The sequence below is a fragment of the Enhydra lutris genome, unplaced genomic scaffold (assembly GCF_002288905.1).
Source record: "Enhydra lutris kenyoni isolate GAN:26980312 unplaced genomic scaffold, ASM228890v2 scaffoldscaffold93, whole genome shotgun sequence".
In the NCBI taxonomy this organism is placed as follows: Eukaryota; Metazoa; Chordata; class Mammalia; order Carnivora; family Mustelidae; genus Enhydra; species Enhydra lutris.
This window is the reverse complement of record NW_019154177.1, coordinates 2,983,294-3,004,921: the sequence shown is the minus strand read 5'-3', so window position 1 is coordinate 3,004,921 and position 21,628 is coordinate 2,983,294. Positions and strand designations below refer to the sequence as shown.

The 21,628-nt window shown below is 46.5% G+C and overlaps 2 protein-coding genes across 4 annotated transcripts in view; one reads left to right on the top strand and one right to left on the bottom strand.

Moving 5' to 3' along the window:
* The window catches only part of LOC111138542 (histone H2B type 1-A), a 364,628-nt gene that overhangs the window by 212,107 nt on the left and 130,893 nt on the right, over positions 1-21,628 (top strand). The gene's annotated exons all lie outside the window — the stretch shown is intronic.
* LOC111162611 (histone H1.1) lies at positions 10,817-20,986 on the bottom strand. Of its 2 annotated transcripts, XM_022527124.1 has the most exons (4): positions 19,707-20,986; positions 13,457-13,515; positions 11,955-12,493; positions 10,817-11,119 (listed from the first exon to the last, which is right to left on the bottom strand). In XM_022527124.1, exon 1 carries the CDS (start codon positions 20,984-20,986, stop codon positions 20,336-20,338), a length of 651 nt encoding a protein of 216 aa, XP_022382832.1. In that variant the 3' UTR covers positions 10,817-11,119; positions 11,955-12,493; positions 13,457-13,515; positions 19,707-20,335. The 2 variants fall into 2 exon arrangements, with proteins under 2 accessions (XP_022382832.1, XP_022382831.1); XM_022527123.1 differs by having other exon boundaries at positions 10,817-12,493.

Sequence of the window (21,628 nt, the reverse complement as noted above, 5' to 3'; positions counted from 1 at the left end):
AAGAATTTGTATCCTGTTGCTTTGAGATGGAATGTTCTAAATATATCTGTGATGTCCATCTGGTCCAGTGTGTCATTTAAAGCCTTTATTTCCGGGGCGCCCGGGTGGCTCAGTGGGTTAAAGCCTCTGCCTTCGGCTCGGGTCATGATCGCAGGGTCCTGGGATCGAGCCCCACATCAGGCTCTCTGCTCAGCGGGGAGCCTGCTTCCTCCTCTCTCTCTGCCTGCTTCTCTGCCTACTTGTGATCTCTGTCAAATAAATAAATAAATAAAATCTTAAAAAAAAAAAAAGCCTTTATTTCCTTGTTGATCTTTTGCTTGGATGATCTGTCCATTTCAGTGAGGGGTGTGTTAAAGTCCCCTACTATTATTGTATTATTGTTGATGTGTTTCTTTGATTTTGTTATTAATTGGTTTATATAATTTGCTGCTCCCATGTTAGGGGCACAGATATTTAAAATTAGATATTCTTGTTGGACAGACCCTTTAAGTATGATATAGTGTCTTTCCTCATCTCTTATTGTAGTCTTTGGCTAATTTATCTGATATAAGCATTGTCACTGTAGCTTTCTTTTGATGTCCATTAGCATGGTAAATTGTTTTCCACCCCCTCACTTTAAATCTGGAGGTGTCTTTGGGTCTAAAATGAGTTTCTTGCAGACAGCATGTTGATGGATCTTATTTTTTTTATCCATTCTGATAAAAATTTTTTATCAGATAAATCTGATAAAAAATTTTTTATCCATTCTGATACATTGTGCCTTTTGATTGGGGCATTTAGTCCATTTACATTCAGGGTAACCATTGAAAGATATGAATTTAGTGCCATTGTATTGGCTATAAGGTGACTGTTACTGTATATTGTATCTGTTCCTTCCTGGTCTACTACTTTTAGGCTCACTCTTTGCTTAGAGGACCCCTTTCAATATTTCCTGTAGGGCTGGTTTGGTATTTACAAATTCTTTTAGTTTTTGTTTGTCCTGGAAGCTTTTTATTTCTCCTTCTATTTTCAGTGACAGCCTAGCTGGATATAGTATCCTTGGCTGCATATTTTTCTCATTTAGTGCTTGTTTAGTGCAGACCTTTCTGACCTGCCAGGTTTCTGTGGATAGGTCTGCTGCCAATCTAATATTTCTACCATTGTATGTTACAGACCTTTTGTCCCAAGCCGCTTTCAGGATTTTCTCTTTGTCTGAGACTTGTAAGTTTTACTATTAGATGATGGGGTATGGACCTATTTTTATTGATTTTGACGGAGGTTCTCTGTGCCTCCTGGATTTTGATGCTTGTTCCCTTTGCAAAATTAGGCAAATTCTCTGCTGTAATTTGCTCCAGTATAACTTCTGCCCCTTTCTTTCTTTCTTCTTCTGGGATCCCAATCATTCTAATAGTGTTTCATCGTATGGCATCACTTATCTCTTGAATTCTCCCTTCATGATCCAGTAGTTGTTTGTCTTTTTTTCTCAGCTTCTTCATTCTCCATCATTTGATCTTCTATATCCCTAATTTTCTCTTCTGCCTCATTTATCCTAGCAGTAAGAGCCTCCATTTTTATTGCACCTCATTATTAGCTTTTTTAAATTTCAACTTGGTTAGATTTTAGTTCTTTTATTTCTCCAGAAAGGGATTCTCTAGTATCTTCTATGCTTTCTTTAAGCCCAGCTAGCATCTTTATAATCGTCATTCTGAACTCCAGTTCTGACATATTACTAATGTCTGTATTGTTTAGGTTCCTAGCAGTTGGTACTGCCTCTTGCTGCCTCTTGTTCATTTTTTTTTTTTTCAGGTGAGTTTTTCTGCCTTGTCATTTTGTTGTGAGAAGAATAGATGAATGAGGGAAAAAATGCTAAAATGATAACAGTGGCCCCAGAAAAATATACACTAACCAAACCAGAAGAGACCCAAAACTGGGGGGAGAAGAAAGGGGGAAAAAATGATTAGGCTGGTGAATAGAACAGAGCCAGATATTTGATTTTGGGTGTATTTTGTTCTGTTAGATGAAACTGCCTCCCAAAATTTTAATGAAAGAAAAACTTATATATATATATGTACGTACATATATATATATGTGTATATATATACACACACAAATAAGGGTAAACACGATGAAAGGATGGAATATGACTGTAAAGATGAAGATTAAAAATGATTTAAAAAAAGAATTGATAAGATAAGTTGGTTGAATAAAGAAAGAAAAAAAAGGAGAGAATGTGATCAGGCTAGAGACTAGAATAAAGCCATAAGCTAGATTTAGGGTATATTTTGGTCTTTTGGAAGAAACTGTATCCCAAAATTTTAAAGAAAGAAAAACTTATATGTATACAAAATTTAGGTTAAATACAATGAAGGAATAGTATATGACTATAAAAATGAAAATTAAAAAAGATTTCTAAAAAGGTATTAATAAGATAAAATAGTGAAAATAGGTTAAAATAGGAAAGAGGAAAAATTCAAAAACCAAAAAGTAGAAAAAGAACAAATAATGAGAATTTTAAAAATTTAACTTTGGAAGACTAAAGAATCATGGGAAAAAAAGCCATGAATTCTACGTGCTGTATTCCCCTAACTGGTGTTTTGCGTTCTCACTGATCAGTAGACTTGGTCTTGGCTGAATGTTCTTGCTGATCTGGAGAGGGGCCAGTTGCAGTGATTCTCAAATGTCTTTGCGTGAGGCCGAATTGCACCACCCTTGCCCGGGGCCGGGCTAAGTAATCTTCCGGTTTTGCTCTGGGAGCTTTTGTTCCCCGAATGCTTTCCGTAAAGTTTTGGAGGACGGGAATGAAAATGCTGGCCTCCCCATTTCGGCCCAGGAGGAACTGAGAGCTCGGGGCCCCCACTCTTCAGTGCACCCTCTAAGAAAAGCAGTGAATCACTCCAGCTGCCTGGTCTCTGGCTGGGTTCCAAGCTCACTAAGCCTGTGACCGAGCATTTCTGTCTCTTGCACTTGGCCCCATTTGGAGTCTCCAAACCCAGTGTGCAGCGTGCTCCCGTGTTGCTCTTCCAGGTGGAGGATGTGTGTGTGTGGGGGGGTCTCTCCAGATCTGTCACTTGTGGGGTCCCTGCCTGAAGAGCAGTAGCCCGACTATGCCGGGGATCAGAGATTATGGGAACCCAGAACTGAGAGCCCCCTCTTTGGCTCTGTCTTTTCAGCTGGCTTCCACGCTCCAGTACCTGGGAGCTCTGCCACACTCAGGCACCCCCAGTCTTCTTTCTGTGACCCGGAGGGTCCTGAGACCACACTGTCCCAGTGAGGAATACATACACGTGCGCGCGCGCGCGCACACACACACACACACACACACACTCACTCCTAGTCACTGGAGCGAAGTCCCTCCGTGGAGCAGACTTCTAAAAGTTCTGAAATTGTGCTCCACTGATTTCTCACTTGGCAGTAGCCAGCTCACGGAGGCTCCCTCCCCTTGCGGTCTGTCTTCCCATATAGCACCTTGGATTTACATCTCTCCACATCCTATATTCCAGAAAGTGGTCGCTTGTCTGTTCATTGGAGTGTTGCTATTCTCTTCAATCACCTGTTGAGTTTTTAGGTGCTCAGAATGGTTTGATAACTGTCTAGCTGAATTCCTGGGACCAGATGAAATTTGGGTCTCCTACTCCTCTGCCACCTTGCTCCTCCCTTTCCCTGTTGGGACATTTTTTGATTACTGACTCAATTTCTTTGCTGGTTATGGGTCTGTTCAGATTTTCTGTTTCGTCATGTTTCAATTTTGATAGTTTGTGTATCTGGGAATGCATCCATTTCTTCCAGATTGCCTAGTTTGTTGGCATAGAATTGCTCATAATAGTCTCTTATAATTTTATGTATTTCTTCGGCATTGGTTTTGAGCTCTCCTATTTCATCCGTGATTTTATTTGGGTCCTTCCTCTTTTCTTCTTGATAAGTCTGGCTAGGGATTTATCAATCTTGTCAGTTCTTACAAAGAACTAGATCCTGGTTTTGTTGATCTGGTCTACTATTTTTTTTTTATTTCTGTATCATTGATTTCTTCTGTAATTTTTATTATTTCCCTTGTGGTGGATTTAGGCTTGTTTGCTGTTCTTTTTCCAGGTCCTTTAATTCTAAGGTTAGTATGTGTATTTGAAACTCTTCTTGCTTTTTGAGGAAGACCTGTATTGGTGTATACTTCTTAGGACTGCCGTTGCTGTGTCCCAAAGGTTTTGAACTGTCAATGTTTTCATTTTCATTTGCTTCCATATATTTTTTTTAATTCTTTAATTTCCTAGTTGACCTGTTCATTCTTTAGTAGAATGTACTTTAGCGTCCATGTATTTGTGATCCTTCTACATTTTTCCTTATGGTCAATACCATGCTTCATAGCATTGTGGTCTAAAAATATGTATGATATGACTCTATCTTTGTACTAGTTGTGTCCTGTTTGTGACCCAGTATGTGATCTGTTCTGGAGAATGTTCCATGTGCACGTGAAAAGAATTTGTATTCTGCTGCTTTGGGATGAAATGCTCTGAATACATCTGTGAAGTCCATCTGGTCCAGTGTGTCATTTAAAGCCTTTGTTTCCTTGTTGATCTTGTGCTTAGATGAACTGCCCATTGCTATGAGTGTGTTAAAGTCCCCTATTTTTTTTTTAAGATTTTATTTGACAGAGCAAGTGAATGTGAGCAGAGGGAGGAGTAGAGGGACAGAGAGAGAGAAAATCTCAAGCAGGCTCCCCACTGAGCAAGGAGTGGGATGCGGGGCTTGATCTCACAACCCTGAAATCATGACCTGAGTCGAAACCAAAAGTTGGATGCTCACCAGTCTGAGCCACACAGGTGCCCTTAAAGTCTCCTACTATTATTGTATTATTACCAGTGAGTTTCCTTAAGTTAGTTCTTAACTGATTTATATATTTGACTCCTTTCAAGTTAGGGGCATAAATATTTACAATTGTTAAATCCTCTTGTTGGTAGACCCCATAATGAGGATATTGTGCCCTTCTTCATCTCTTATTGCAGTCTTTGTTTTAAAATCTAGTTTCGGGGCACCTGGGTGGCTCAGTGGGTTAAGCCTTTGCCTTCGGCTCAGGTCGTGATCTCAGGGTCCTGGGATCGAGCCCCGCATTGGGCTCTCTGCTCAGCGGGAAGCCTGCTTCTCCTTCTCTCTCTGCCTACTTGTGATCTCTATGTCAAATAAATGGATAAAATATTTTTTAAAAAATCTAGTTTGGCTGACATAAGTATGGCTATTCCAGCTTTCTTTTGATGTCCATTAATATGATAAATCGTTCTCCACACCCTTACTTTCAGTCTGAAGGTGTCTTTGGGCCTAAAATGAGTCTCCTGTAAGCAGCATATCAGTGGGTCTTATTTGTTTTTTTTTTTTTTTTTAAGATTTTATTTGATAGAGATCACAAGTAGGCAGAGAGGCAGGCAGAGAGAGGAGGAAGCAGGATCTCCGCTGAGCAGAGAGCCTGACGCGGGGCTCGATCCCAGGACCCTGGGATCATGACCTGAGTGGAAGGCAGAGGCTTTAACCCACTGAGCCACCCAGGCGCCCTGGGTCTTGTTTTTTTATCCATTCTGATACCTTATGTATTTTGATTGGAGCATTTAGTCCATTTGCATTCGGAGTAATTATTGAAGATAAGAATTTAGTGTCATCATATTACCTATATCAAGCCTAGCTAAAACTCTTGTAATCGTTTTAAATTCTAGTTCAGACATCTTGCTTAAATCAGTGTTGATTAAATCTGTGGCAGTGAGTGCTACCTCCTGTTCTTCTTTCCTTTGGGGTGAATGTTTACAAATCTTAATCATTTTGTCCAGAAAAGTAAAAGAGGAAAGAAAAAGATAAAACAAAAAACCAAACAATGGGTTTCAGACAATAGCTGAAAGGAATTGAGAAAAATAGGAAAATAAATGAAGAAATTAGAAAAACATGTTTTGGAGAGAGAGTGTGAGCCAGGGAGGGTCAGAGGGAGCTGGAGGGAGAGGATCATAAACAGGCTCCATGCCCAGCACAGAGCTTGATGCCCGCGGAGTGTGATCTCATGACCCAGAAATCATGACCCGAGCCAAAAGCAAGAGTTGGGGACTCAACTGGCAGAGCCACCCAGGTGTCTTGACAGTTGTAAGCCTTCTAATCCCTGAATATAGTAGGTCTCTCCCATTTATTTGGGTCTTACTAAATTGACTTCAGAGGAGCATAAGGGAACTTTTTGGAGTGACAGGAATATTCTGTGTCATAGTTAGAGTGGGAGTAACATGGGAACATACAATTACCAAACCTCACCAAGGTGTACTTTAGATTCTGTAGTTGACTGTGTATGAGGGACTGCAGTGAAGTTTGTCTACAAAGTAATAACAAAAATTACGTCAGGTATTACATTTCTTTCACTGACATGATTCCTAATCATCAGAATCATTTGACTTGCATGTCATTGGAACAGTTGGTTTGATGCTGACGGTGCTGCATTCGTTCACGAACTGTCTTCATAACGTAATGCCGACCCAGTCCAGGGAGAGATGCTGGCCCCCGGGACATGGCAGGAAGGGGAAATGGGCCAGGCATGGTGATAGTCAGCAGAGCGTCTGTGTCAGAGATGATTACGTGTTTACTACTGTCTCTTTCCTCTTCTTCCCTGGACTCGAGGTCAGACTCCTGGGAAGGTTTACTGGTCAGTGTGTATGGTCGAGAGACTGAGTTCTGGTTTGTAGAAGGTGAGCAAAAGTGATATGTGCCCTTCCATACTTGGCCCATAACCGGCGATCACCTCACAGTACTCCACACCCTTTTCCTCTTCAGACTCTTGTTTAGAGACCAACTGCAGGGTAGGGTTGGGAGCCGTAACCTAAAGACGGACGAGCCACGGGTTGAAAGGAGCCATGTCTCCCAGGCAGTGCCCCGACTGGATCTGGAGAGAAGTTTTCTCTAATATCCTCCTTTCAGTCCCAGTTGTAGTTTGCTTCTTTGATTCTCTCAGCACTCAGTGTGCTCTGGGGAGAGTCTAGATTCTCACAGCTTGGTTGTGGGTAATAAGGAAAAGCTCTTTCCATACAGACACATGAGGCAGAGCAGATCAGGACAACAGAGCAGGCCAGGAGCAGAGAGACTCCACGGGGAAAGGAAGGCCTTGTGGAAGGGTGCAGCTGTGTTAGAGAGTCAGGCAGCGGAGGGAGTTGGGCCCTGGAGTCAGGAAGGGTCCTCGGGGCATGCCAGCACCCACTAGAGCCTGGCAGAGCTATTTAAGGAAATTGAGAAAAAGCTCTACCTACCACAGGCACAGAGGATTGGGCTGCGGATGATGGGTAAATCAGGGGTTAACATCTGTCATATTGATGAGGAAATTAAGTTTTATAGAGATTAAAATATTTGTCTTTATATCTAGCCTGGTGCTTAGTTCATAGTAGATGCACAGTAAATATTTGTTGAATGAACGAGTAATTTACTAGTCTGACACCTTGAAAGCTGAAGCCTTCTACCAGGGATTGAGAACTTGTCTGTTCGGTGGTGTGTAGAGGAGTATGGCACTGGTACCCAGGACGGACACCGCTGTGTTTGCATATGGTGTTTGAAAAAAGTTTGAATGTTAGTGTGCTCCCTGCTTGGCCCTAGGCCCTACCATTCCTGGTTGTCTTATAACTCATGCAGTCTGAGTTGTTGACGTCAGCATCTGTCTCCTGTGAGCTTGGTTGTGTGGAACCCCTCTTCCACTTCCCCGTCCACAGGTCACCTTCTAGATGACTCTAGAAGGGGCTCTTCCCTAACCTGTTGTTTTGCCTTCTCCCATCTCTTTCCTGCCACTGCCATCCCATCCTCTCTCTCCCCTTCTCTGTCCGCATATGACCTCTGGATTTTCTCATGTATTTAGCATTCTAAGCAGAACTTCTTAGGCCACGAAGCCTAATACGAGGAGCTGGGAAACCTAAGCCCAGGACGGAGTTGTACCAGGGGCGGCGTCTACAAGTTTGTGTTACATGTAAAGAGACGTAAATATTACTGTACTATGTGGTTAGTAGGCAAATGAGCAATGTCTGTAAATTATCCTTAACCAACCTCTACCAACATGTCATATTTTGTAGTTACTCTGCTTTTACTGTCTGCACTTAACTACCTGGGCATGGAGTCATTTTAGCGTATTTTCTTGTCTGCTGAACTAGGAGTTAGAAGGTGTTGTGTCTGTTCTGAACAAAATATTCACAGCAGCTGTACTCTCCATTTCGAAGTAGAAAAACCCCCTTTATTGATATTATCAAAATAGAATAGAAACAGCAGAAAACAGAAATGTGCACACAGATGGGAGCACTAGTAAGCAGTGAGGGAGGGTAAGACAGTTACATCGGATCGGGTCCTCGCACGTGCTGCCGCAGCGGCTGGGGAAGCCCGGTGGACACGGCCGGGCTGCGGTCCTGACTGAGGCCTGGGCGGAGCGTCCCCCCCTCGGCCGAGACTTCGACTCACTGTCCCCACAGGGGCCACATTCACAGGGTGAGTGACGGAGTCTGAAGTGAAACATTTGTTCGACGTGCAGTTTGCAGCGAGCTGCCTTTCCAGGTTCTCACGTTTCTGCGTCATCAAGGAGCCCGGGCTGTGTGTCTGCCCCACTCCTGGATGCCACCCTGCGGGGCCGGCCCCCCTGGAGCAGGAGGGGACGCGAGCCAAGATTTGTAGCTCTCGGTGTTCGGAGCAGAAGGGCCAGTTCTGATCTGGACACTGGTCACGTCCGCTGACCGGGCTCCCGAGCTCACTCGTGCCACCCGAGTCTCGCAGGTCGGGGTGGTCAGGTCTGGGGGGACAAGTCCCAGGACCCTCCGTCCAGATGGCGCAGCATGTGAGGGGCTCTGGGGACGCAGCCAGGGTTGTGTGCACGGTCACCATCCGGATGGCTTCAGCCTAGAGCAAGGGGAGTGGGGCCGGAGGGACACGGTGCCGCGGACGGATTGCCTGGTGCTGATGGGCCAAGTTCTCCAGAAACGTCTTCTGTAAAAGCAGCTTACGAACCTCTGTCCCCAGAGGTCACCAGACCCGCCTTCCCTGGAAGTCCTCGGAGCAGAGTTGGATGGAGCTTGACATCCCCAACCTGTCCCTTTCTGCTCCCTGTCCAGACTGTCGCCTTCTGACAACCCTTGCCACAGTGGGTGTGGGCTTGCTTCCTTCTCCTCTGGGGCCCCAGGTGCTGAGGGCCACACCCCTTGCCAGACACACACCCACAGAGCCTGTGGGGATGGGCGGGGTGGGCGGGAAACTCCCTCCCAGCCTCTTGCTTCTTGAGGTGGCTCAGGGCCCTGTGGCTGGGGTTTGTGGCCAGTCCTTCCCATTCCTAACGTTGGCTGGGACAGGCTCCTCCCACTCGTCCTTTCTGTCTGGCCACTAGACCAGATGTTACTTTGACCACAGGACCTTTGTCCTGTTTATGGAGAAACCCAAAGCCACGGGTAGGAGCTCCACCAGTGTGGAATCAGATTTATTTATCCGTACATCCTGCCGGAATATGGGAGACAGGGCGAGGAGAGTTGTGTCTGAACCACTGGGAGGCTTTGTTTGTTTTAGGAGCAGGAAGACAGAAACACCAGCTTAATAAGCTTTCTGGGTTCAGCTGAAACGTGAGCTGTCAGCCTCGCTGTTGCCTTTGTGAGTTATGTAATAATCCAAGCGGTATCTCACAGGCCTTCCACTCCGTGGAAACCTAAATGTGTCACATCTGCTAACAAGCAAAAATTACATTTATGACATTGGAGGCCATTATATTGTCTTTGGATAACAGTAAAATATAAGGGAGAAATGGATTTGCTTGGGAGTCTTTCATATTTAGCTTAGCACATCTAGCCAACAGAGACATTGGATTAATTACTAGTTCTATTAAAGTAAAAACAGGCATTTTGGAAAAAAGGGGGGTTCCGCTCTTTTGTTTTTTTATACTTATGTAAAATAATACCTTTATATAATAAATAAAACTTAAGCATGAGGGGAGCATTTATTTCTAATAACTATTTTAAAATTACACAATAATCTAAGTGATGATGCAAATGGCTTCATAAATTAGGAAATTCTGATAGAATCAACTCAGTAATACAATGAAAACTTCATGAGTGTCCATAACCATACATATTTTAAGAAACCAGTTCTAAAAGAGCCTGTATGAGGAATATTGTAAAATGAATTAGGGCAGCTAAAATAGTCTGTGTTTTCTCCTGACAAAACAGGTGAGTGACTCTGGCAGTTCCTGAGAACATTCTCTGAAACTAATGGCATGTCCGTAAGTGCTTAATAGTCAGCTCTTGAGAAGACAAACAAGGAACCCCCCCATCACACACACAGACAAAACCCCTTTAACCTGCAGCGCTCGCCCATTTCTCCAGTGCACCTGTTCCCGCGCAGTGGGTGTCGCACTAGCCGGGGCCGAGCGCGGCGGTGGTGGCAGAGCAACACACAGCAGCCCGTGACAGAGTCTCGCCGCTCCACGAGCCGGGAGCCGCCCGGTGGGTGAGGATAGTAGTGAGGTGAGTAGGAGGTATGGGGGAGCTGTTGACTTTTCTTCTTCCTCTTCTTCTTTTTTTTAAAGAGTATGTGAGTGGGAAGGAAAGGCAGAGGGAGAAGCAGGCTCCCCACCGAGCAGGGAGCCGGATGCGGAGCCCACCCCAGGACCCCAGGACCAGGACCTCAGCTGAAAGCAGACATTTCACTGACCGAGCCGCCCCCAGTCGGAGGCTTTGTCCTCCTCCTTCTGTGTAAACCACCTAGTCCTGTGACGTGGGGATGCTCTGAAACTCCAGTTGGCAGCCAAGAATTCCAGACCTGTGCGACACGAAGCCGACTGTCAAAGATCCGTGGCCAGGAAGTGCTGGAGTGGGTATCCGAGCCTCAGTCCTTGTGCACCCCCCGCCCCCACCCCAGAGTCCCAGCCAGTTCCTGTCGCCTGCATCCGGTCAGCTGGCTAGCAGGTGCTCCCTCAGGGCGTCGGGTTCTGGAAGTAGCTGTCCTCTGGTGGTCTTCCAACCCCAGCTCTGTCCTGGGGCAGGAGGGCCTGGTACTGAAGGCTCTTTCTAGGTCTGATGAGTTCCGGGGAGGATGGATGCTGTTTCATCCTTGGGGGATCCAGAGGGGCTGGACAGTGACGTAGGAGGTAAAGGGAGCTGCCTCACTGAGGACATTGGAGTAAAATCTGAAAGAAGGTGAGGGAATGAGCTCTTGTGCTTTCTGGGCAAACCATTCCGGGTAGACGGGATGATCCATGCAAAGGCCCCAAGGCAGGTGTGTGCTCCCGAGGCTCCTGGGAAGGGCAAGGCCCCGGGCTGCTCCTGGAGGCGCGGTCAGGGTGACAGTGTGAGGTGCTGGGGGCATGTCTGGGTGCAAAGACATCCGGCTGTACAGAGCAGTGTAGTTTGCTCTGCTGGGCGCAACCCATTAAGTATTTGTGAAATCAGTTTAAGGGGCTGCTGCCACCTTTTTATGAGAGAACAGAATGTAGAGAAAATAGCACAGAAAAAGTAAAGTCAGGGTAAGTATTATTTAATGAAATTCTTGTTTTGCTTTTGTGTCTTTGCTGTGACAAGTAGTTCTTACCGAGTAGAATTATGAAAATAGATGTTTGAAAGGCCTGGCCCTCAGACCTTGTAGGAACACTGGGTTTTCTACTGTGTGAGGAGGGAAGCTGATGGCAGGATTTGAGTCAGGGGACACGAGAAAACACCTGCCCTCTGTGTTGGGAGCAGACTGAAGAGGATGGTGGTAGAAATAGGAAGACCGGTTGGGAGGCTGTTGCCGCGGGTCCAGGGGAGAATTAAGGCGATGGAGTGACCGTCCGAGGACAGGGGAGGGCCTGCGGGTGCAGCATCTGGAGAAAGACTGAACGATGGGTTGGACATCTGTGTGGCAGTGTAAGTCAGCAGTTTCTAGAAGTGCGTATGTAGTATTAACCTTACCCAAAGAGAGGTCTGGCCTTTGCCCCTAGCTGCTGGGAGGTGATCTCGAGGCCCTTGGAGAGTGCCTTTGTTTACCTGGCGGCCTCGGCCACTGGACAGTCGACAGTGTAATTCATAATGGGAGCTTTGGGCCACACAGGATCTGCTCCTCCTCCGGGGGGCTGGGACGGCGGGTCAGCCATGGGACATCAGTGGTGGAGCTCCAGACCTGTGAGAAAGTACCTTTCGGTGTAAGCCACCCAGGCCGTGGGGTTTTGTTGGGGACACACAGTGTGATAGAAAAGTGGGCAAGAGATGCAAAGGAAAACCGTGCATCTGCCACGATGGGTAACATTGAAAAAGACCAACAATTTTAATTAAAAAACCCAAAACTAGGATATGAAACAGGGATTTTCATCTAAATTTGACTCAGTATTAGGTGTGGGAGGGTCATTTGGATGTTCATAACTACGGCTTTCATTTTCGTTTTTGATTGCAGAGCAGGGAGAAGTGGTACAACCACTTGGGGAGAGTTTAGGGTTTGACCCAGTGATTTCTGACTCTAGGAATGTAAACATCCTCGTGTCCGCACAGGCGCCGAACCACGTGCAGGAGCGCTCGTGGCACTGTCATCCCTGAGAAAGAAACAAATGTCAGTCAGCAGTGGAACGGACGCCTAAGCTGGGGTATAGTCACAAAATGGAAGCTGATAGGACACAAACGAGTCACACTTCTGCACAGCAACACAGATGAATCTGCCAAACCTGATTTTCTGCGTAAAGACACCAGGCACAAAAGACTGCTTGTAGTTTGATTTCCATTTAATGTAAGATCCCAAACCAGCTAAACTGAATGACTGTCGGACATCAGGAGGAGGGACATTTAGGGAGGACGGAGGGCGGTGAGTAGCAGTCGGCGGACGATCTGGGTTCCGACCGGCGTGCGCTGCGGGGCTGTTCACTCTGCTCGTTCAGTGAGCTTTACAGTGCTCTTTTGTCACGTTTTGTTACGATTTTCTCTTTGTAGGTTATGTTTCCTGATTCAAAAAGTTTAAAGAAGGTTGGGATCTTCTAAGGACTCTGTTTTCCATGAGAAGAGTTTTCAGCACCAGAGTGAACTTTAAAACCTCCAGTTTGCTTTTTAGGTAGGTTCAGGAGCTGCTTAACTGCTACTCACTGTTTTTGTCTCTCAGTATCAAAATACTGAATATTTGCTGCACAACCACGGAGCACGTAGCATATTAGCAGCTTTATAAATAAAAGGATAAAATCAACCCACAAGATTTTGGGGGGAGCTGCTGCCGCCATTGACTGAATCCTATTTCCAGTGGTGCCCTTTCTGTGTGGTACATGGGATAGTGCGGATCTGTGGGTCAATTCCCACGTCGCTCGGCTTTACCTTAGAGTAGCCAGGCAGCGCTGGGTTCTCTAGGGGCAGAGGGTCTACGCGCGCACACCTGGACGCTGTGCCCTCTCTGAAGAATTAGCAGATATGTGAGCGATCCTTTAAAAAACACCAAACCCTATGTGAGTGTGGAAGAGAGTGGCTGCTTACAAAAGCTCCTTCGTCTTCAGTGCATGGGAATGAGGATACCTTACCTGCCTCCTTATCTGTTTCCTCTGTAGTTAGGATTCCCCATGTGGAAAGTGACGGTGCCCTGTAAAGAGTTTGGAGGAAAGAATGATAAATTAGTTCAAAGAGAACACCCACCGATTCTAAGATCATAAAACTTAATCTAGTTTCTTTCACTCATTGACCTTGAATGTGGCCCGACATACACGCCAGGTGAAAGCACAGCGCTCTGAAGCTCTGGTGGGCCCTTCATAGCTGGTGGGGCTGCTGTGGCCTGAAGTCAGAGTGCCGCGCTCCCTGCGGCTCGCCAGGGGAGCTAACTCACCTCCGAAGCTTGTCTAGCTCTAAGCATTGCACAGTTCTTTGAAAAGCTGGAATGGTCATGATTGCCTTAAAATTGGAAATTAAGGACAGGAAGGGTGGGTGATCTTTGCCCTCTTTTGGGAAGGATCGTCAGTCCTCAGTTAACACAGTGTGGTGCCAGTGCTTGGACAGAGGGACTGACGCACAACAGGAAGTCCAGAAGTTGACAACACAGGAATTTTGTATGCCATAAAGACAGCACTTTTTTTTTTTTTTTTAATAGGTTCCACACCCAGTGCAGAGCCAAAGGTGGGGCCTGAACTCATGACCCTGAGATGACCTGATCTGAAATCAAGAGTTGGACGCTCCACCGACTGAGCCCCCCAGGGGCCCCACAGACAGCCTTTCTCATCACTGGGAGTAAAGACGGACTTCATTAGTGTGAGACGATGGGATAGTCGTTTGTAAAACACCATATATACTAGGATAAGCTCCAAATAGAACAAAGGTTGACATGTTAAAAAGAACAGAACAAAAACCCAGATGAAAATAGAGGTGAGGGGACGCCTGGGTGGCTCAGTTGGTTAAGCAGCTGCCTTCGGCTCAGGTCATGATCCCAGCGTCCTGGGATCGAGTCCCACATGGGGCTCCTTGCTCATCAGGGAGCCTGCTTCTCCCTCTGCCTCTGCCTGCCATTCTGTCTGCCTGTGCTTGCTCTCTCTCCCTCTCTCTCTCTGACAAATAAAATCTTTAAAAAAAAAAAAAAAAAGAAAATAGAGGTAAATTCCTTTGATTCTTAAAGTGGCAAAGACCCTTCTTAATATATTGCTCAAAATCCAAAAGCTGTGAAAGAAAATACTGACACATTCAATTACTGAAAGATAAGGCTGGGTAGCAACATTTATCAAAGTTAAAAGACAAAGGACTATCTGAGAAAACACCTCATACAAAGGGCTCAGCTCTCTGATACAGACATGGAGCTTCCAAAACCAAGGCAAACTATTGTTTTATACATTGTGTATCACGTACCTGTGGGAGGGGATGGCCACAGGTCCAGGACAGACTACTAAGTGAACAGTGGGAGAGAACTTGTATGCATTCTCCTGTGAGAGGACAAGGAAGAAAAGTATGTTGTGTTTCTGTTTGCATAGACACTGGAAAGGGAACTGAGTGGCCAAGGTCAGTGACATGGAAGTGGACTTCTCAGTGTGGATCTCTCCATGTAATTTTGATTTTTGTAGCAAACTATTTATTATAAAATGAAATAAAATGGATGGTGACCAATGAGAGTTGAAGTCCACTCACATTGCTGTCTTTAGGCATTTGTATTTAAGATTCCGTGATGATGATTTTCCTGTAAACTGCAGCTGGCAGTGTTCTGTTTACCCCGGATTCCCACTCCTGGAAACCCATTCTGAGACACCCTGGAAATGACCATGTAGTTTTTGTTAAATAAAATTTTAAGTCCAGCAGGCGACTGGTGAGCTCAACAATGGCGCACCCGCGATGGGATACTGGGGGAGCTACTGGGCCAGCACTGTACTCAGTCACCACATCGTAGGTAATACTTCTAGTTTAACCTAGTTCTGTTTTTTTTTCTTAAGATTATTTATTTATTTGACAGAGAGAGAGAACACAAGTAGGCAGAGAGGCAGGCAGAGAGTGAGGGGGAAGCAGGCTCCCCAATGAGCAGAGAGCCCGATGCGGGGCTCAATCCCAGGACCCTGAGATCATGACCTGAGCCAAAAGCAGAGGCTTAACCCACTGAGCCACCCAAGTGCCCAATCCAGTCCTGTTTTTGTCCACAGAGTAATTTTCCCCCTGAGATTTGCATGTACACATTGTCAAAGATCTGAACAATAAGTCGTAGTGTAAAGAATAGAACAGACTCACCCCCCCGCCCCCCAACGTTCCTCCTTTTCCTTTGGGCACATAGGACACACAACCTGCAGGCTCCAGATGCGAGATTTCCCCTCCGCTCTTTTTCCCGTTTGTGAGCAAATGTAGGACTTAGAGAGCCAGGGTCATGATTTGCCATCAGTATTTTAAAGGGCCCGCACTGGTCACCCATCAGTCCCGGAAATCCTGGAAATCCTGTGCTTTGTGCATCTCTTTTCTTTCCTTTCAAAAGTCCCCACAGGCAAGGACAATGCAATCAATTAGTAAATAATAGAATTTGTATGTCACCTCTTACCCACCTGTTTCTGGAAGACCTGGGACAAGGAGATGGATTTCAAGTCTCTCTACTGTCCTACTGTCTTACACAGATGTTAGATCTGATTCTGTGGTGAGAACATCAAAACAGCAGATTCTTGGGATTGTGAAAAAACCATAAAGGAGCATCTTAACCACTGGTTTTCAGACTTGTGACCCCAATAAGATACGCAGTCTTCATGACCCAGCGCAAACACACTTACGCCTAACGACGTAAGGGCCCCCAACATAAATCCCAGGAAGCCTTATCTACCTTTACAGGGTGGCACGCTCTCAGATGTTCTCATCTCTTCCTGACAGTCCGTGAAAATCACTGCTCTAATGCAACTTTTACATTAGCAAATGGAAGCACAAAGAATAGTCACTCAGTTTTATCAGTGATAAATGGTCAGGACTAGCTATCCTCTGCCCTTGATGTTTAATGCCTCAGGACAGTACTTTCCCCTTTATACTTTTCTCTACCAAGGTCATCCCCTTGATGACCTCACCCAGGTTCATGGCTTTACTTGCCATCCATATACCAACGATTCCCAAATTTATACTTCTAGCTTAATTCAATTCCGTCCTCCCCAAAACCATTCTCAAAGTTAGCAGTCACCTCCACACTACTGATCTACATAATTACTTAACTAGTCTCGGGCCTGTACTCAGTTCAGTCAGCAGTATTGGAATCCAGTTGCTAACACCCGTATCCAGTTGGTAATCTCAGGGACTCAGAATTTTGATGGGGGAGCAAAAGGCTGGCTAAGGACAAAGCAGAAGCTGGCACCCTACACCTTTACCCCCGCTTTGTGACATCTGTGACAGTCCTCAGGCCCTCCTAGCTGCCCTAAAGAACCAATAGCTAACTTGTAGAGATCACAATCCTGCAAGACCTGAGACTCCCTCCGCTTAAAAATGTCCTAGTGATTTACAAGGAAGAGGCTTTCTTACCAACAGCCTAACTTCCAGGGACCCAGAACTCAGTTCCTGAAGCCCTAACATTGCCCTCCCCTCCCTAAAATAGGAGGCAGAGGTGAAAGGAAATGTAAATCAAGCTGAATTTCTTCTAAACCTAAAGCTCACTGACAAGGACATGTGACAGCAGAAATGTGGCATTCCACCAGGAAGCTCCCAACTGGTACCTCATTAGAGAAAACAAAACAGCTTGGCTTGACAATAACCAGGCCTCCGATATCCTGAAAGTTTTTACCGTGTCAGCCCTTCTGAACACCCCCTTTGTCCTCACCTCCCCAACTCCCCAGTATATAATCACCACTCCTTGGGGTACAAGGCAGCAGCTTTTTTTTTTTTTTTTTAAAGATTTTATTTATTTATTTGACAGACAGAGATCACAAGTAGGCAGAGAGGCAGGCAGAGAGAGAGGAGGAAGCAGGTTCCCTGCCGAGCAGAGAGCCCAATGTGGGGCTCGATCCCCGGATCCTGGGATCATGACCTGAGCTGAAGGCAGAGGCCTTAACCCGCTGAGCCACCCAGGCGCCCCGGCAGCAGCTCTTTCTGCCCACGGGCCTGTCCCCACACTTTAATAAAATCACCTTTTTGCACAAGAGACGTCTTAAGAATTCTTTCGTGGTCGTCGGCTCCAGACTTCACTTATATTCTAAACTTCATCAATTTGACTTGCCCTCCTCCAGCTCTACCGCAGCACACCTGCTTCTCTCCTAGATGACCACCTTAGAAAAATGCACATCTTTTTCTAGTTCATTCTTTCAGTCACATTGAGTTTGAAGAAAATTATATATCAATATATTAAAATCTAAAAGCTATTGAAAAGTTTTCAAACAGCAAACTTTGAAGGTATTTAAAATAATGAAGATGCCAAAAATTAATATCCCAAAGGACAAACAATAGCTTAAAACCAAAAACTAAAGAGGAATTCCTGCTAAATTATTTACTTTGGAAATTCTTAGCAAATGCAGTACAAAAGGGAAATAAAATGCTTGGTATTCACATCAAGGAAGATACAAAAACCAATAAAAGTTATTTTGGTGATGACTAGGAAAAAACTCAAGGGGCTCTATTCTAAAAAGTAACAAGAAGTGGGATTATAGAAATTGGTAAATTCACTGATACAATATATCAATACATTTCCTCCTTACTAGCAATTAAGTCCTAAAAAAGGAAACGAGGGCCTTCCATTCACAGTAGAAACAAGCATATAAGTTAATAAACATGACTTATACGGAGAGATCAGTAGAAAAGAACAGAAGAAATCCCATTTGAGACTTTAATAACAGGACATACAGTGGGAGGAAGGGATGGATTATTTAATAAATCGTGTTAGAACAACAGGCCGCCTATCTGGGAGAATATAAACTCGGATTCTATAAAAGTGCATAAAGTTTTAGATGGGTTAGAGACTAAAATAATTTTAGGAAGCAATTTTGAGAGGAAAACCTAGGCTGTTGAATGAAGAATGGAGGGGTGGGGTTCAGTTTCTTAACCAAGAATGGAAATCTAGAAGCTTTGTAAGTTTCTAACATTTAATATTTTGAATTTTATATAGATATCTATATTTAAACGGAAATTTTACCATAAACAAAACAGTAAAAAAAAAATGCCAAAAATTAGAAAACTATCTGCAACAGAGGTGATAAGTAGTTCACTACTATATTAAAAAAAACCACAATGGGACAAGAAAGACAAACTGCCCAATGAAAAGAATTAGTAAAGGGATAAGCCTGCATTCTCTGAAAAGTGCATTCAAATGACCAATAAACCTAAAGAAAGGATATATACTTAGGACTGTGATAATGCCCATCAAAGTGACAATGTGAAATAATCTTCCACCATTTAGACTGGCAAAAATTGAGACCACACCTTGATGGCCAGAATGGGTGGGGGGAACTATTTTCAGGACAGGTCAGCACCAACTGAAATATAAAATGCACTCTGATCTAGCAATTTCAGTGCTGAATTCCATTGCACTGCACCACAGTCCGCAACGGTAAATGTTAACAGTGTCAGTGCTTACCAATAGGAAATGGACGAATAGCTTGTTACTCCATGCGAAGGACATTAAAAATAGAATTTGACTTGAAAGAATTTTCGAAAGGTTTCAAGAAGGAATGTGTATAAAGCTACCGTTTTGTAATTAGCTCTCACTAAAGACCAAATGAACCATCATGCATGTGTATGATAGGTGCTCCTAGATGACTGAGTTCAAAGAAAGCATTAAATAGCTACATGCCTGCGTGGAGCAGAGATGCGAAATGCCTGCACGGCAGACATCGGATAGTGGGAGCCCGGCAACAGGAGAAATATCACCTGAAAAATGGAACAAAGAGTATGCAGGGACGTGTGTAAAAAATAAGGCTTTACAACCAATTGAGCTGATTAGTAACCCTGCATCACCATATGTTTTCTCCTCGGAGGTGAAAGACGTGATTAAAATCTGCATGCTAGAATTAAATTTTAAAAGCCTAAAGAGACAATTCTGCGAAAGCGTCCTTTCCTACCTAACATGGTAGCGCCACCAGAATAGAAAACCCTGGGGGCGATAAAATACGCTCTTAGGTACAGAGTGGATTTGCAAATATCACCCAATCAGGGCAGTTTTGTTTACTATATCTACAGAAGCCGGGTAAGGGGCTTTGGGGCTTAGTCTCCCAAACTCCATTGCAGTCAAGCTTCGTTGTGACCAGCGCCAGATACTTGCCCGGCGGCGCACAACCCGACCCGCGCGAAGGCGCCGCGCCCGCAGAAGCCTGAGCTTCCAGAGCCGGGCCCGAGGCGCTGCCCGAGGCGTGCGGGGCCTACCTAGTGGGGCTCCTCGAGGACACCAACCTCTGCGCCATCCACGCCAAAGCTCGTCACCATCATGCCCAAGGACATCCAGCTGGCGCGCAGCATTTGCGGAGGGTGGCCAAGCATTCGGTTTCACTGGTTACCCCACAAGCACTTCTCAGAGGAGACCAAGTCCATAAAAGGCCGCTTTAAACACTATTGTCCCAAATACCGCAGGGCCCGGCTTTTAACTCAACTAGGGCAATCGCCAGGTGCGCACGCTTCCAGCTGGGGCCGGGGCGGGGCTTCTGCCACGACCGTAGTCCGCGTGGAGGAAAAGGTGTGGACTTACAGCACAGCCGGGGACGATTAGCTCCCCACGCATCGCCGACGTCGTTAGCTAGGCAAGACAGCACAGCAGGCCGCTGGTTGCCAAACGGCTAGGAAGGTTTCGCCTAGGAAGGTTAGGCACATCAGCGAAAATATATTAAGTCTCTAAGAAATTGCGGTGTGGGGTAAGGATCAGCCCAAAACCGTCCTCGCAACTGGGTGGCAACTCCACGTGGGAGCCGAAATACACGTACTAAAGCTCTTTCCTCTGAAATAGGTTGGTGGCTCTTAAAAGAGCCGTTGGGTTACTGGAACAAGTTCCAACTGCAACTCTACTTTTTCTTGGGTGCGGCCTTTTTGGGCTTCGCAGCCGTCTTTGGCTTGGTCACCTTCGCCTTGGCCGCTTTGGGCTTCACAGCCTTGGCTTTGGCGGGGCTCTTGGCTACTTTCTTGGGCTTCACAACCTTGGGCTTCTTGGGACTCTTGGACGGCTTCTTGGCCACAGCCGGTTTTTTAGCCTTTTTCGGAGTCTTGACCGCTTTTTTAGTAGCCGCTGTGACCTTTTTAGGTTTCTTAGAAGCGCCCGTCACCTTGGCTTTCGCCACCTTTGGGGGGTTGGCCTTGGCCTCGCCGGAGGCCGCCTTCTTGTTGAGCTTGAAGGAGCCCGAGGCACCGGTGCCCTTGGTCTGCACCAGGGTGCCCTTGCTCACCAGGCTCTTGAGGCCCAGCTTGATGCGGCTGTTGTTCTTCTCCACGTCGTAGCCGGCGGCCGCCAGCGCCTTCTTGAGCGCCGCCAGGGACACGCCGTTGCGCTCCTTGGAAGAGGACACCGCCTGCACGAGCAGCTCCGACACCGAGGGGCCCACGGACTTCTTCTTGGCGGTGGTCGCAGCCTTAGCCGGCTTCTTGGTTTTCTTGCCGACCGCTGCGGGCTTCTCGGGGGGAGTGGAGGTAGCCGGAGCGGGCGGCGCGGTCTCGGACATGGTGAGATCGGAGCACACCAAACAAGCGACCAAGCCCTGACTGAGCAGGAAGACGCCGGAGGCCCCGGCGCGGCGTATTTATAGGGCGGGGCCGTGCTGTGATTGGTGCTCGCCCGCGCCCGCCTCTCGCCCCCTAGCGCCCCCGGCTCCGCCGCCCTCCGCGCTGCCCCGCGGGGACCTTGCGGCGGCTCCCCTGTCGCCTCCAGCAGACCGCACTTCTGGGCGAGCAGGGGTCGGGCTCCGCAGCCCCGTAACGTCGGAGGCTGCCACCGCCCTTTGCAAAACAAGCCTTTTCTTCCGGGGCGGAGGAAGAGCGGTTCGTCTTCGAGGCACCCAGATAAGAGTCCCGGGCGGTGTCAGGAGGGACGTGCGTTCCCAGCCTGTGGTGAACGTGAAATGGCCGGGGAGGGGGAGAGGCCGGGGGCCAGCCCTCGTCAGCGCCGTTGCCGTTCCCGGCGACGCCGAAGAGGGACACGCCTGGTCAGGACCTTTTCTGCGTTTTGGTTTCACGAGCGCACAATTAGACCCTCCTGCAAGTGCATAACCAGCTGTTGCCACCGTCCCGTGCGCCTGACCCGCCCCCGAGGCCTTCCCGGCCTTCCCACGTGCCCCGGCGGGGCGGACGGGCTACCCTGGGCGCTG

Bases quoted from the DNA above. Each gene is read 5' to 3' on its own strand.
- LOC111162611 (XM_022527123.1), bottom strand. From the start codon at position 20,986: ATGTCCGAGACCGCGCCGCCCGCTCCGGCTACCTCCACTCCCCCCGAG.